At 56.1% G+C, this 15,239-nt stretch overlaps 6 protein-coding genes across 6 annotated transcripts; 3 read left to right on the forward strand and 3 right to left on the reverse strand.

The window, feature by feature from the left end:
• Window positions 1–579: 579 nt before the first annotated feature.
• C7974DRAFT_453278 (uncharacterized protein) lies at window positions 580–1,373 on the reverse strand (the record flags this gene model as incomplete). Its single annotated transcript, XM_046145860.1, has 1 exon — window positions 580–1,373. The coding sequence occupies one exon, from the start codon at window positions 1,371–1,373 to the stop codon at window positions 714–716; it is 660 nt and encodes a 219-aa protein (XP_045998505.1). The 3' UTR covers window positions 580–713.
• Window positions 1,374–2,201: 828 nt separating this feature from the next.
• On the forward strand, window positions 2,202–2,750 carry C7974DRAFT_375781 (uncharacterized protein; the record flags this gene model as incomplete). The annotated part of the gene is made up of 2 exons (XM_046140234.1): window positions 2,202–2,335; window positions 2,387–2,750. 2 exons carry the CDS (start codon window positions 2,202–2,204, stop codon window positions 2,748–2,750), a joined length of 498 nt encoding a protein of 165 aa, XP_045998506.1.
• A 781-nt stretch (window positions 2,751–3,531) lies between these two features.
• Window positions 3,532–5,615, forward strand: C7974DRAFT_412713 (uncharacterized protein; the record flags this gene model as incomplete). The annotated part of the gene is made up of 5 exons (XM_046143666.1): window positions 3,532–3,735; window positions 3,783–4,282; window positions 4,332–4,644; window positions 4,704–4,903; window positions 5,492–5,615. 5 exons carry the CDS (start codon window positions 3,532–3,534, stop codon window positions 5,613–5,615), a joined length of 1,341 nt encoding a protein of 446 aa, XP_045998507.1.
• A 522-nt stretch (window positions 5,616–6,137) lies between these two features.
• C7974DRAFT_453282 (uncharacterized protein) lies at window positions 6,138–8,059 on the reverse strand. Its single transcript, XM_046145861.1, has 2 exons — window positions 7,600–8,059; window positions 6,138–7,535 (listed from the first exon to the last, which is right to left on the reverse strand). Exons 1-2 carry the CDS (start codon window positions 7,700–7,702, stop codon window positions 6,262–6,264), a joined length of 1,377 nt encoding a protein of 458 aa, XP_045998508.1. The 5' UTR covers window positions 7,703–8,059; the 3' UTR covers window positions 6,138–6,261.
• On the reverse strand, window positions 8,060–10,356 carry C7974DRAFT_177541 (uncharacterized protein). The gene is made up of 2 exons (XM_046136292.1): window positions 8,948–10,356; window positions 8,060–8,872 (listed from the first exon to the last, which is right to left on the reverse strand). The coding sequence occupies exons 1-2, from the start codon at window positions 10,232–10,234 to the stop codon at window positions 8,417–8,419; spliced, it is 1,743 nt and encodes a 580-aa protein (XP_045998509.1). The 5' UTR covers window positions 10,235–10,356; the 3' UTR covers window positions 8,060–8,416.
• A 380-nt stretch (window positions 10,357–10,736) lies between these two features.
• On the forward strand, window positions 10,737–15,171 carry C7974DRAFT_393389 (clustered mitochondria-domain-containing protein). The gene has a single exon (XM_046141765.1). The coding sequence runs from the start codon at window positions 10,972–10,974 to the stop codon at window positions 14,872–14,874; it is 3,903 nt and encodes a 1,300-aa protein (XP_045998510.1). The 5' UTR covers window positions 10,737–10,971; the 3' UTR covers window positions 14,875–15,171.
• Window positions 15,172–15,239: the final 68 nt, after the last annotated feature.

The following is a 15,239-nucleotide window of genomic DNA, read 5'->3' on the forward strand; positions in this document are numbered from 1 at the left end:
GAGCAAAGCCCGGTCCGCTGCCCATCAGGTGCTTTTCGTTGCCAGTTCTGCTTTGGAGCAAGTCTTGAGTGAGTCACCTACGTCTCACCACGCAGAGTAAGGAAGTGAGTACTGCGCTGCTTGGCTTACGATGCAAGCAGCCACTGAAAAGCTAAGCACGCTTCGAATGCGCCTGTCGAACAAGCACCAGTCGAACAAGCACCAGTCGAACAGTGCAGCCGACCCTCCCCCTTCCCGAAGACGGCCACCTGATCTGCGCCATACACCCCCGACGCCCACAATCGCCCTTAAGCAGTCGCCTCATGGCACTCTAGACCCGGTGAGCTCGCTGCTGTGCTCCCGTCGCTGCATCTTAATGAATCAAGCCACGCGATTCCGCATCCTTGGAATCCGTTAAGGTCTGATGCGTGAACGCCAAACGTACAAGAAACTTGACTTCACTGCATCGAACAAGAGCTCCAAGACGTAAGGCTCACGAGATACTCGAGGCAAGTCACACACACTAGGATGTGAGCCAAGTACACCACACGACAGCAAGGTAGGGAAGACACCAAAAAACTGTATAGAATGTTCTTTTACCTACAATGTAGGTAATCGTTAACTAAATCTCCGCTTCAGGTGTTATGATAGCTACAAGTCGTGTATCAAAGACGATCAATTTGAAGGTTGCTCATCTGCCGTTTTTTCTGAAATATGAGAGCAGATGTATTCAATCAGTCTGGACAGAACACGTTCGCACAGGCGAACAGTAGCCCTTTGGTAGTATCTGGGTCGTCGTGGTGGTCCAGTGTAAAGACATGGAGATCTTTCAGGTCCGGTAGCCGACTGATCCTGTCCATGTCGAGGCCATTGACCAGGATGCTGACCTCGAGCTTCAGGGAGTCCTCTGCGGCTAACTTGGTGATCTTGCGGTCTTTCGACCCCAGATGAGCCCACACGCCTTTAGGTCCGCCATGTCTCAGGCCTGCCTTACCCTCAAGTCTCAGTGCTTGAACGTGACCCGAACCGTATCTACTCTTCGTCCAGACGGACTCAAGGTTGCCGTTCTTCATTACCCCCATCTTACTGAGCTCAAGCTCGGTATGATGACGAAGATTCCATGTGATGACGCTGACCGTGTCAACATATTTTCTGGCGTGCGATGGCTGTGCACCTACAGCGGCTTTGGCTGATGCAGCCTCGTGGACGGCCCAGGAGCTGATATCGAGCGGATAGGGGAAGCGATTCATAATATCCACCTTAATTTTGCCGAGCTCGATGACCTTGCCCCTGTCACTGCATATCGTCTTTGTGATGATGTTAGAGCCCTGAGTCTTCGAAAGCTTTGTCCGGCGTACATATTCTGCAGCGGCTATAGGCCCTGTTTTGTGCATTTGTCGCACGCACTGCCGTCCTTTGCAGGATTGCAGTCTTTAGTACAGAGACAGGGAATCGGAACAGCTCTACTCGGTCTTAACCCGTGTATTTGGGGTCGCAGGTGTTGTATGCGTAGTCGCCATGCCTCGACGACTGAGCCGTCAGCTGTTGCATGTTTGCATAAACTGACTTCTCCTTGCTGAGCTACCAATTCGCTTTTCAGGATCGCGGGGCGGCAAATCCAGGATATGTTCAGCGCGATCAAGGTGCAGGGTGTACAAAGGATGCTTCTAAAGTTCTTTTTGATTACAGCAAAGCAACGGTTCAGCGCGAGCGTGGAGTCGTCCAGCTTAATTGGAAGATCTGCTTTGAAGCTGCTCATCTCGGTAGGCAAACTCAAGGCACTGGGCGAATAGATTGGCGAGCCACCGGGGGGATCTGGCTCCTCTTCTCACCCTTTCCTTTGTGTTTGTACCCTGCTTCTTCTCCTTCTTCCGACAGAAGTTTGAGACTGTCTTCCGTGGCGATAGTACCGTCTCATCTGTTGTTGTCGCGTTTGGTCTTGGCCGGTGCCTTTGGATTTGACCTGGATGGTCCGCTGGAGGTAGCGGCGCCAGTCGTCTTGCGCCTCCCCTTTGGCAAATCAGATGAGGTTTAAGTATTGAGGAATAGTGTTCTGTAGGATCGCAGTTGCGTGAGTAGGGCAATGTTCACATGTTCGTTCTCTTCTTGTTTACTCTGTCCCGAAACAGAAGGACCTAGCGTGCGCACCTTCACTTAGATGTTTGCTCTCCCGGCTATCATCTCACCAGCACCGCAACGCAGTCTTGACGACATCGAAAAACATGAACGACAATATCATCGTTAAGAGGAACTTGACTAATGACTTCAGAAAGGCTCTTCGTTTATGCAATGTCGGCGAAAGCGATGAGTGTGTTTCCCTGGGACGGAATATCCTGGATGATGCTACATGTCCGTTGTAAGTGCCATTAACCTATGTCGTAAGCTCTAATATCTGACATAATCGAAGATACTATCGCATGAAAACTATGATCCTACTCGAAAGCGTTATCACGGATTGGAATGATGCAAACGAGTGTCGCGCTGATGCAGAGATGTGGTTGGTGGCTACACGTAGACCCTTCCCCGAGATCTTCAGCGTGGTAGCCGATGAGCAGCTTCACGACATTCGCAAAGATTTGGATATTCTCACTGAGGGACTGGACAACGAGGAGCTGAGAGCGCTTGAAGAGGCAAGGAGAGTGGAGCAGCAGGAGGCTATTGATGATGCTGAAGATTTTGAGGAGGCCGATGATCCCAACATCACTGAGGCTGTCGACGCTGATTATACCTGCCGTCGTTGTCGAGATGCCCGCCGAGCCTCCAGTCGATGACAATATAGTCATCGATGACCACCCGGCACATATGCGCACAGTATGCACTGACGTAATCATACACCTCAGTTTATCTATTTGGTCTCCCAGTATCCATGCCGCTGAGGCCCAGGGAGTCTCTTCTTAGCCCTCCAACGTCTCCAGCACCTGAAACGATGTCACTGTCCCCAACGCTATTGTTGCATCAGCGCTACGTCGGAAACTCAGTTGTGAGTATGCTACCTTCGCTTTGGGAGTATCTACAGTGTTTTGATGATTGCTGCAAGGGCAGAAATCTGCGAGCTCCTGCCAGAAATAGCTAGCATCTCTTTCCGCTTGGTTTGCAGACAAACGACGGTAAAGGCAGTTTGCGGCGGGAGGACCAGGCAGAGCTCACTCAAATATATAAGACGGCATCGTATTTCTGAATCTGCAGTCACATTTCCGTGTCGCCATAGAGCTTACAGCGGGTCAATGTGGCGATGTACAATCCATCACGTTGCCTGCGTCTTGACCTGCGGTCAACACCTTATGCTTTATTGCTGCAAACGCCAATAACCTTTTGGTATAGATGCCTCATAGAGGTGAGAGGCGGCGGCTAGCGTCCATTGCAACGACCACTAGCGCGGCAGGTGTCCATCATATATAAGACCCCCACACATACACTCACCTCTTACACATCGACAACAGCTAACATCGCATCATCTTTTGTGGCGACACTACTACACGAAGGTACCAAAGTATGCCCGTCACACAACCAACCAACCTTGCGCCCAGGCAGCCGCCATATATTCACTTCGCTATGCTCGAGACCAGAGACGAAATAGAGATCATCCCGATCCGAGAGTCCGGCTGCTTCGTCGAGCCGCCTGTAGATCAACCTCGTGGGGCCCCAGAGGCAAAGAAGCTGGCCAGAGCAAATGCCATCAGGCACGGCTATGTCAAGAACATCTCCGCTCCACCATCGTGGGACAAGGGCGGCGGCTTCAACAAAATCTGCAAAGATGTAAGACAGCGCGTGTACATTCAAGCAAGCGCAACTGACGACTGTAGATCATGAATGAGATGTATGGACCGCAGAGCACACTCCGACTCTGGGCCGATGGTGAAGCCACCGAAGAAAAGGTCGTGGTAAAGATCACCAACTGGACCCTAGACCTTGCAGCTCTCGAGAAGTTTCCCCCGGCCCAAGAGACCACCGAAGCTCAAGCAACGCGCCTGGCCCGGATCGAAACTTTGAAGCAGGGCATCAGCACACTGCGGGCAGACGTAAAGCGAATGTACAAGCGACATCTTATCTCTGCTAGCGAATCCGCAGACACAAATGTATATGCTAAACGCCAGCAGGCGCTCTGGCAGCCTCTTGCAGAGCACGACGTCCAATCCGTCTTCGACCCCGAGGTCTTTGCTTCCCTTGCCGAGCTACGATACGCAGAGCTTCTTCCCTACCCCAGTCGGGCGAAGGCCGATCGCCTGGAGTTCTGGCGCCACCGCCTCACACCCGATGTGATCGCATCGCACTTCTATAGAAGTGCGGCTGTCGTGGACATCAAGTATGTATCCAAACAGTCTTTCGAATCAACGTGCACTGACAAGGTCTAGGACTTTACTAGAGGATCTCAACTACCAGACACTCTTCACGCAGCGTCTCCCAGTCATTCTTGACCACATCAACCTTTATCTGTTCTATAAACGGGACGTATTGACGAACCTAAAATCCCTCCCAGACCCCACCATCCGACACAATGCGTATATCCCCGACGAAACCAAGAACGTGTACGCACAAATCCGCAAATGGGATATTGCCTATACCGCATTCCTCTTGGAGACGGATGGCAGCATAGACTGGAAGGACCTTCCCGCGTTCAACGACTCTTGCCAACAGAGGCAATGCTCCAAGATGCCACTGGCACAGGTCTATCTTACGCAGGCCGCGAGTTTCTGCCACATGGCCCTGGCGACTCAACGCCGCAGCGAGGTGACCTACCGTACGACGACCCTTGTTTCCGCAATGCTATAGCTGTTAGCAAGTTGTTCTTCCACCCTAACTCTCGCTTTGAGCCTGGCGCTCCATACTACGAGTTGGTTGAGTTTATGTCAGAGAACCGCGACCTACCTATTGCCTTGGAGATTGATGAAGACTATGTTGAAATTGTTGAAGCTCCGCATTCTGTGTATGCTTTGATTAAGCCATCAGATAGGTTGGGCATATATTGAGTTACACTCTTTACTACTGCTACAGATGGCATGCGGAGGGCATTCAATCTGGCTACTTACCTTGTTGACAACGTGCAGCTGATGGGTGTGGTCATTCACAACTGGAGACATGTCAACGTCTATGATGAATTTTGTGCACTAACGCTGAGGCGCACCTTCTGCTTAATAGTTAAGTACATTTAGCGGGTTAAGAATAGGTTGGTGGACTAGACTGTGGCCAGGGTAGTAATCTACAGGCAAGGGCAGAGATTGTGAGCAGGATTCTATGTACATGAGTTGTTCGTGTTCAGGGGAGGACAGATGAATTGCCATATGGTTGTTTAATAACACTAATGCAATGTTACAAAGTTCCTGTTATTTCTTACTCTTAACGTTGTTCTGTGGTTTTAAGACAGATAGATGATGACAGTTAAATATAGCTAATGTTGTGTTAAGGCAACACATTTCTAGCTCTTGTTACAGCTGTCTTGCGTGAGAGAACCAAACGCCGTGACGTGACGCCTAGCACCTTTGAACTGAGTCAAGTCGCAGTAACCTTTCAACAGGCCCCACACGCAGATGGACGACGGACCTGGTGAGCCCAACACCGACAACTTCGTCGCTGACGACGAAGAAGCTGCGATGGTTTCCGGCGAGAAGAAGCAGACCACGCGCGAAGCAGAAACTTAGAAACACACAATGCGCTCAGGTAGTCACCTGTCCACCCCAGCGATTCGGATTGCTGGGCAGGAGTCAGCGGCAACGGAGGCGATGCTTCCCCTTCCTTACTATTCGATGCCATCTCAGAATATTTTCAGAAGAATCAAGTTTGTATCCATTGATGACAAAATGTGACATGGCACGCACATAAACGTGAACATATCCAGTCTTTTGATCGCTATGTTGAATCCTTGATCTTTATCGAGGTCAGATGGGATGAACCGTATGGAGAGCTACAGCTCCCGGGAGCGTCTCGGTCACAGATCGCGTGCTCGCACACCAAAAAGAAACGCTTCTGGGGAGCTTCACGAAATTGAGCGAGGAGCTCCGCGAGCTTCGAGTGTTGGTTGAGGAGCTTCACGTGTTCTCCTGCGATAGACTGTGGGGAGACGGGGGTGGAAGATGGGGGGAGGGGGAGGGGGGACTACGGGACAGCAGAGTTGGGTAGGCGATGAGGGATACGTTGGGTTTATGGTAGAGTTGTGGGTATTTTGGGCTTTTAAAGGTTGGTCTATGAATTATGCTGAGGAGTCGCTGGCGAGGTTTCGTATCGTATCAGCACACAGAGATTGCCGGAAGACTGCTGAGTTCCGAATCTGCAACCACTGTCTCCTCCCTAGTCCAGCACCATGGTGTCCTCGTCAGCCTCGACAGGCAGCACCAGATCCGGCGCATCGGCGGCAAACCACGTAACGGGCTCAGGAGCGCGCACGTACTCCGCCCGCCTCGTCTCGGCGGTGACCAGGTAAAACAGGATCCTGTTCCGCGCCGCCTTCCACGCCTTGGTCTTCGCATTCCACGGCTCCTTGACCAACATCGGATCCGCCCCGTACCTCAGCAAGATCTGCACAACCGCCTCAGCATTGCTCTCGACTGCCATCCACAGCGGCCGTCGCTGCGAATCGTCCATAGCGCCCCCGTTGGGATCCGCGCCCAGCTGCAACACGGCGTCCACGACATCGACCTTCTTCGATGCGACGGCGGCCTGCAGTGGCGTCAGCCCGTGGCTGTACGACCACGAGCTGTGCACCGACACAAACCCCTCGTGGACAAACATCCGCACCGCGCCGACGTCGCCCGCCGCACACGCCTCGGTGAACGCATTCATCGCCGCGCGCCGACTCGAGTGCATCAGCGCCTGCACGCGGTGAACCAGCGCCGCGTCGCGCGCCCTCAGCGCCCGCGCCATCCAGTGCTCCCACGCGTCGCGCGACACGGAGAGCCCGTACGCGTGCAGCACGTCGAGCAGCAGCAGCGCGATGGGCGCGTGGCCGTGGTCCAGCGCGGCGGTGGCGGCGTGGCCGATGTGCCACTCGTAGTACGCGACGGGCTTGCGGGGGTGCTGGGCCTCGAGGTGCTTGACGGCGGCGGCGACGATGGGGAAGTGGTTGTGGGCAGCGGCGGCGGCGAGCGGGCAGCCGAAGAGCGGCGAGGTGTCGAACATGCGGTTTAAGTTGCCGGCGAGGGCGGTGCGGAGCGCGGCCAGGCTGCCGATTGCGGCGGCGGCGGCGACGATGTTGGAGGGCTTGGTGTGGGTGTATTTGGGGATGACGTGGGTGAACTTTGATGAGAGCTCAGGGGACTTGACGACGAGGAGGTGTTGGACGTCGGAGCCGCCTTCTTTGACGAGCAGGCGGCAGAGGGTGCGGGCGTGCTGTCTACGGGCTGCGTAGGCGTTTGCTGGGAGGGGGGCGCATACGATGTTGCAGATTTTGCCCATGAGACGCGGGAGGAATGTGTATGCGTTCTTCTCGACGGTCAGACGGTAGCTGATGTAGAGAGCAGCATTCTGTTTAAGTATGCTGCGGGCGCTGGCTTCTTTGGTCTTGAGGAACGCTCGGATGGGCTGGTTCGCGAGCGTCTCAAACTCGATGGCTCGGCGGAAGGTGCCTGGATTGGGGTCAGAGGGTTTGGTGTCAAACCCATGGATGGCATGTGATCGGCCACTGCTTACGGCACACTCTGCGATGCTTCCATGCGACGATGATACCCGCGCCAGTCACAAGGTGTGTGACGACGCGCGCGAATACCTCTGGAGGTAGATCCAACAGGAGCATGTTTGTGTATGTGGTGTGGTGTACTGGAGAGGGAGTCAAATGGTGAGCATAAGAGCAAGCGCGTTCCTACTTGTTAGTGTGCAGAGACTGCAAGTGAAGGTGTGTTGTGTTCAAAGACCTTCACTGAGACCGTGCTCAGCATGAGACAGGCGCGGGATAGATCCCGCTGATCAGCGACGAGAAACGAGGGCGAAGCTTTGATTGGTAACTCCTCGAACAGTGAATGTGAGTGTGGGCAGCCGATGGGAATATCTGCGAGATGGCGAGGGGCATCCAGGTAGCAGCGAGAGACATGGGGCTGATGTATCCAGATCGACTGTTGATTGTTCTGTACGCTTCCGACGACGCTCTCACGGCTCAGATTCCAGATTGAAAGATGTGGGTTGGACCATCTTAACACTGCCATGCACCCACAGAGCACTCGTCTCACCCTCACGTCAACCCCTCATCATCCGCGTGAACACGATTCTTCGTCTCCACACCACACGGCGTCAGCTCCGGACTCACTCCAAACTGAGTGTGATGTTGAGTGACTGGACAATCATTTTTCGGCGAACCCAGCACCTTTGGATCAAGTTTGTACACGCGTGATTGAGCAAGGAAAATGAAAGAAAAGAAACGAGAAAGGAAAACCGGGCACAAGAGACGGGTATATCCACCGTCTAACCAGCACCAGCGCAAAAACACAAAGAGACCACCAAGCCCACCTCCTCTTCAGTCCTCTTCACCGTCCTCGTCTCCCCCATCCGGCTTCTCCACCGTCTCCATCTCCACACTGCCCGTCTCTTCTCCAGCCTTATTTCTCGTAGTGAGCTTGTACTTCCCGCCCTCCCACAAATCCTTAAACGTAAGCTCCTTCGTACGTCCGAGACTCTCAATGTCAGAGATGCGGTCCAGCGTGGCCTCGAGGAACTTTTCAAACCCGGGCTCGCTGCAGATCTCGTTGAAGGCGCGCTGCATGGGGACCGAGTCGGCGCGCACCATGGCGTGCGAGTCGATGGCGAAGATGCTGAGCTCGTGGTGCTGGCGGATGAAGTCCGAGCGCGTCATGATGAAGCGGGCGCGGTGGAGCGGGAATTCGGGCAGGATGTGGCCGCGTTGCGGGTCGTAGGTCGTTTCCATGTCGTGGTAGCGGTGGTAGAGGGCGTTTGCTAGGACCATGGCTGTGGACTGGGAGGGTCAGGTTACGGACTTACGGTAGAAGGGCGTGTTGAGGGGAAGGTGATGGGAGTTTCCATGACTTACGGCGTATTTCTGCTGGTCCATGACGTCGTCATCCATCTCTTCACCGAGGATTGCGCAGTTGTTTAGGAACCAGATCTTTTCCATCTCGCAGATATGATCGCATTTGGCGAGCATGTCGTCGGATTTGGCCACGCGGTTGAGGAAGGTCAGACGGCCTCCTATCTTGTCGTACACTTCCTCAAGCACGCTGTTTGATGTCTTCTCGTTCCAGTACTTCATGCGGTAGTTGCGGAGAGCTTGCATCGCGCGGTCTTTGGTAAGGTCCTTGATCTGGTGCACTTCCATACGCGTGGCATACTGCTTTAGGCGCTCGAAGACCCAGTACTTGTCCGAGTTGATGATGACAGTTGCGAGGTTGGATGCAGCCCATTGTTCAGCACGTTGCTGGATGAGTTCGAGGAGATCACGGCCGTCTTCATCGTCGCGTATCAGGTGGGCTTGGTTGATAATGAGGATTAGCGGGCTGCCTTTCTTTGCGCGTCGACGGAGGGCAACCTTTTCGAACTTGTTGAAGGCGCGTTCGATGTCAAGGATGGCGCCAGCATCGCGAGGGCCTCGGATGGAGAACAGGGAGCCAATGTTGTCTTCGTGGTATTCAAAATCGAGGCAGCGTCCGAGCCTCACCCGGAAGACTTCCAGGTCGGCGTGTGCTTCCATCATCGAGCATCCTTCGCCGTTGGTCCTGGACATGGCATCGATGAGCATGGAGCTCTTTCCAGTGCCTTTCTCGCCGAGGAGTAAGTGGTAGCGGCCTTTGATCTCACCGCTGATGATCTTATTGATCTTGTCCTGCTCGTCACGTGGTATCCATCGGTCGTAATAATCATCGCCCGTTTCAATCTCCTTGTTTGAAGGGTCTCTGGGAATCTCCTTACCAGTCGCAGCGAGCTCGAGCACCGGATCGCCTTCCCTGAACGCGTTCTCCATCTTTTCGAGGACATTCCACTTGTAGTACTTGGTGTAAGTGATGCCAACACAAGCTAGGATGAAGATGCTCGCGCCGGTGGTTGCCGCGGACTCGAACATCTTAAAGGCCGTACCTTTCCATTTCTCTTTCTTGGCCTCTCTTTCATCCTCTTCCTCCTGGTTCTCGGTGGCATCATCGACAGGGTTGGGGGTGTCGTTGCCGGGTGTCGGCGGCCCAGACTGGCCGCTGAGACATCGAGGGAGCGGGCGCTGTAAGGCTGCAGGACCGGCCTGCTGGATCCGGAACAGGAAGGGCGATTGCTTGCTGGCGATCTGGGTCCGCGCGATGACGCTCCTCAAGACAGGCCGCAGTATTAACATTATGGCGCGCCGGGCCGGGCAGTCGCGTGAGGGCACACGTTGCAGTCGAGGCCGGTCCAGACGCTCAATTGACTATGGGAAAGGGACAATAGCGAAATGAACGACGGGATCGCGCCGGAGGACAGATGCACGGTGATGGCAGCTCAAAGCTTCGATGAAGCAGTGTGGACACGGCGCCGCGTGCAAGCTCACCTCAAAACAGGCCAGTGCGGGCCAAGAAGCTGCCCGCGTGCTAGGGCAACGACATGAGTACTGCATCACGACGCTGGACACGCTGCGGCGGTGGGAGTACAGAGCGTAGGACTCGCACGCACTCAGAAAAAGCTCAGGCTGCGCTGCCCCAGGCCAGCTGCATGGCGATCCACCAGGCTGCTGATGGGGCGGTTATTCGGCAGGACCCTGGTCTCTCGTCTGAGAACTGAGGGCTGGCGGCGTACATGTCTTAGCGGGAATAGCCGGCATGCATGGGAGCGAACTTTTTTCGCCGGCGTGCTGGAGAAGACAACACCGATCCATCTCAGAGGGCGCCATTGTACATTGCAGCGCCGCTCGTGTATATTATCTCATCAACCCATCCGTTCCTTCTTTCTGCGGCCGCTCTTTTAAGTAATTGCTGCTGCAGCGCTCGTGCTGATAGAATATGTCTGACGCTACCAAGCCTGGTGAGCTCTCCCCCACACGGCGTCGACATCATCACAAACAGAGACTGTCGCCGCGCCCATTGGCCCCAGCACTGCATGGCTAACGACGACGCACCACCAGAGGCTACCGCGCCTGTCGAGGACGCGAACGCCAATGGCGCGCCCGCGCAGGCCGAGGACGAGGGCAGCAACGGCATCTTCCAGATCTCCGTGAAGCTGCCCCACGAGCCGTTCGAGGTGCAGATGACCATCTCGACGGCCGAGCAGGTGCAGGACCTGCGCCAGTCCATCATCGAGATGCCGCACACCTTCCAGTACTCGTGCTTCCACCTCGAGCACGACGGCAAGCGCATCAACGACTACGTCGAGCTGTCCGAGGTCGAGGGCCTCAAGGCCGACTCGGTGCTGACCCTGGTGGAGGACGCATACACGGAGAAGGAGGCGCGGTTACACGTGATCCGCGTGCGCGAGCTGATTGGCGCTGCAGGCGACCGCACCGATGCGCTGCACGGCATCCTGGCCGGCGTCTCGCTGCACGACACAGTGGGGATCGACCAGCCCGCGGGGAAGCCCAAGGAGGATGGCCCTGAGCCGTCGCCTCTGGCCGACTACGACTTCCAGGCCGGCGGCGCTGTGCAGAAGCTGCTGCCGCCCGTGCAGGAGCCGGCGCCCAAGACCATCAAGTCTATCGCCGTGTCGCCGTGGAACCCGCCGCCGTACCACCTGCGCTCCAAGGGCCACCTGCTGTACCTGGTCGTCAACACCAACGAGAACGAGCAGCACCACATCACCTCGCACGTCTCGGGCTTCTACGTCAACAAGTCGTCGAATGCCAGCTTCGACCCCGCGCCCCGCGACGGCCCCAAGGCCCGCCACGAGCACTCGCTGCTGAACCTGCTCGAGGCCATCTCGCCGTCCTTCCAGGAGTCGTTCCAGCAGCTGCTGGACCACAACGCCAAGAAGGAGCTGCTCACCATCTTCCAGCTATCCAACGCCATCCCTGCGAACCCATGGCTGGTCCCCGCCCCCACCTCGGCCCTCACACCACACCAGCCCGACCTCGCGCGGACACAGGAGAGCTATCTCATCTCGGGCGTCGAGAACACCGAGACTCTGCGCGACTGGAATGAGGAGTTCCAGTCGACCCGCGAGATGCCCAAGGAGGCCGTCCACGACCGTGTCTTCCGCGAGCGCCTCACGTCGAAGCTGTTCGCCGACTACAACGACGCCGCGACGCGCGGTGCCATGCTCGTCGCCCGCGGCGAGATTGCGCCCCTCAACCCTACAGAAGCCAAGGATGCCCAGATCTTCGTTTACAACAACATCTTCTACTCCTTTGGCGCTGACGGTGTCGGTACTTTCGGCACCGAGGGCGGCGACGAGGCTGCTCGCGTGGCCGTCGGCAAGGACGTTTTTGGTGTCCGCGCCGTAAACAACCTCGACATTCCCAATCTTTTCACATCCGGAACCGTCGTCGTCGATTACCTCGGAAAGCGTATTGTCGGCCAGAGCATCGTTCCTGGTATCTTCAAGCAGCGCGACCCTGGCGAGCACCAGATCGACTACGGTGCGGTTGAAGGCAAGGAGATTGTCGCCGACGACAAGTCGTTTGTCCCTCTGTTCGAGCAGCTCTCCAAGGCGCTGCGAGTCAAGAAGCACCCCGTCTGGGACAAGGACAACGTCAGGCACGAGCTGGAAGGCAGTGTTGAGACCAAGGGACTCATCGGCACCGATGGCAGGCGCTACGCCCTTGATCTCTACCGCCTCACTCCTCTCGATGTTGCCTGGATCGAGGCCCATTGGAGCGAGCCCGCCAAGGACGGCGAGACCAAGACTTCTGAGAAGGACTACCCTCATCGCATGGCCACTCTCCGCCCCGAGCTTGTCGAGTCTTACGGCCGTATGAAGCTTCGCGAATACGTCAAGAACGAGCTTGAGAAGAAGAAGGCCGCCAAGGGAGAGACACCCGCGGCAGTCAAGGCCGAGGAGGAGAAGGAGTCTTCCGAGGAGGAATCTTCTGAAGAGGAGTCTTCCGAAGAGGAATTAGAGGAGGGCGAGAAGAAGACCGAGAAGAAGACCGAGAAGGCCGCCGACAAGAAGGTCGCTAAGACCGAGGAGGCAGCTGAGTCTGAGAAGAAGGCGGAAGAACAGGAACGCGTCGACATCTCTGGCTTCGTTTTCGCACTCAACCCGGATGTTTTCTCTGGCCAGAACCCGCAGTCTGACGAAGACAAGGCCGAGTGGTCCAAGGACGAGGCTGAGGTCCGCGCTGCCTGCGAACACCTGCAGTCCGAGGTCATTCCCCGCCTGATCCAGGAGCTCAAGGATGGCGAGGTCGGTTTCCCTATGGACGGCCAGTCTCTCAGCGCTCTCCTGCACAAGCGCGGTGTCAACATCCGCTACCTCGGAAAGTTCGCTGAGCTCGCTGACAAGCCCGATCCTCGTCTCCAGGCCTTGAAGCGTCTTGTTGTCCAGGAGATGATCGCTCGTGGCTTCAAGCACTTCGCCAACTCCAAGCTGCGCAACATCCCTGCTCCCTTCGCCAACGCCTGTGTTGCGCACCTCTTCAACTGCTTGCTCGGCGCAGAGGCCAACCCCAAGCCTGTTGCCGAGTCTGACAACAGCCTCAAGTCTATCTACCCCGAGGCTGACTTCAGCTTCGAGCAGCTTACCCCTGAGACCCTGAAGAAGGAGGTCGTCGCACAGGTTGCTCTTCGCTACCGCTACAACCTCAACGCACTCGGCGGAAACTGGGTCGAGACCGGCAAGGAACTCCAGCTGTTCCGTGAGGTCTCGCTCAAGCTTGGCATTCAGCTGGAGAGCAAGCAGTACGCCTTTACCAAGGAGGCTCTCTCCAGCGCCCCTGCGGCTAAATCTGCCCCTGCTCAGACCAACGGCAACTCAGGCTCAGGCAAGAAGGGCAAGAAGAGCAAGCAGGCCTCGCCGCCCCGCACTGAGAGCCCAGCGCCTGCTCGCACCGCGCAGACCTTCCACGCTGACGACATCCTGAACGTTGTCCCCGTCATCAAGGAGGCCTCGCCCAAGAGCTTGTTGGCTGAGGAGGCTCTTGAGGCCGGCCGCATGTCCGTTGCCCAGGACCAGAAGGAGCTTGGCCAGGATCTGCTCCTTGAGTCTCTGCAGCTCCACGAGCAGATCTACGGTGTGCTGCACCCCGAGGTCGCTCGCGCGTACCACACCCTGTCCAACCTGCTTTTCAACTTGGAGGACAAGGCGTCTGCTCTCGAGCTTGCTCACAAGGCTGTCATCGTCTCCGAGCGTACGCTTGGTGTTGATCACGCTGACACCGTCCTTGCATACCTGAACCTTGGTCTGTTTGAGCACGCCGCGGGTAACACCAAGGGTGCTCTGGTCTACGTTCGCCACGCCCTTGAGCTGTGGAAGATCATCTACGGACCTGACCACCCCGACTCGATCACAACCCTCAACAACGCTGCTGTCATGCTGCAGTCCATGAAGCAGTACCACGAGTCGCGCATCTGGTTCGAGGCCTCTCTCAAGATCTGCGAGGATGTGTCCGGCAAGAACTCGATCAACACGGCTACTCTGCTGTTCCAGACAGCCCAGGCGCTTGCTCTTGATAAGGACATGCGCGGCGCTGTCAACCGCATGCGCGAGTCGTACAACATCTTCAAGGAGGTTCTCGGTGCCGAGGACCGCAACACCAAGGAGGCCGAGAGCTGGCTGGAGCAGCTCACACAGAGCGCCGTCAGCCAGCAGAAGCAGATCAACGACATTGCTGCTGGCCGCATCCGCCGCGTCCAGCTGACGGGCAGGAACCCTCTCCGCCCTGCCGCGGCTACTCCCACAGTCAGCGAGCACGCCAACACGGTTGGCGGCTCTCAGACTCGCCGCGGAACCGGCGGCATCGACCAGCGCAGCATCGATGAGCTGCTCAAGTACATCGAGGGCGACGCGCAGAAGACGCCCACGAAGAAGCGCGGTCAGACCAACCCTAAGAGGAGAGGTGGCAAGAACTAAGCTCTGCCGCACAAAAGTCACCTTTGGATTTAGTAACGGCCTTCTTCTACTGTAACAATATCGCGATTTTACTTTCATGACGACTAAGGCATTTCAGCACTTGGAACGCTCCTGCATCTGTTGGCTCACTGTTTGGTTCTAGCATTGTTGTTTGGGGAGTTTGAGTTCGGACTGGCTGTAATAAGCCCTTGCCATGTAAAATAGGGAGGATGGGTACGGCGGGACAGGTATGGCGGCTGGGTAGGACGGCGGCATGGTGACGAACTTGATGTCTTGAATAAAAGTCTCCTCTTCTCACGCGCAGAACAATGGGTGATGAAATGGTGGTGCACGGACGATCTTCCATGACGTCTCACCCAAACAAA

This window comes from Boeremia exigua, assembly GCF_020726555.1.
Source record: "Boeremia exigua strain MPI-SDFR-AT-0100 chromosome Unknown C7974scaffold_5, whole genome shotgun sequence".
Lineage (NCBI taxonomy): Eukaryota > Fungi > Ascomycota > Dothideomycetes > Pleosporales > Didymellaceae > Boeremia > Boeremia exigua.

Bases quoted from the DNA above. Each gene is read 5' to 3' on its own strand.
- C7974DRAFT_453282 (XM_046145861.1), bottom strand. From the start codon at position 7,702: ATGCTCCTGTTGGATCTACCTCCAGAGGTATTCGCGCGCGTCGTCACA. The intron at 7,536-7,599 runs GTAAGCAGTGGC...ACCCCAATCCAG, and splicing joins GAAGCATCGCAGAGTGTGCC to GCACCTTCCGCCGAGCCATC.
- C7974DRAFT_393389 (XM_046141765.1), top strand. From the start codon at position 10,972: ATGGCTAACGACGACGCACCACCAGAGGCTACCGCGCCTGTCGAGGAC.
- C7974DRAFT_177541 (XM_046136292.1), bottom strand. From the start codon at position 10,234: ATGTTAATACTGCGGCCTGTCTTGAGGAGCGTCATCGCGCGGACCCAG. The intron at 8,873-8,947 runs GTAAGTCATGGA...TGACCCTCCCAG, and splicing joins TGGACCAGCAGAAATACGCC to TCCACAGCCATGGTCCTAGC.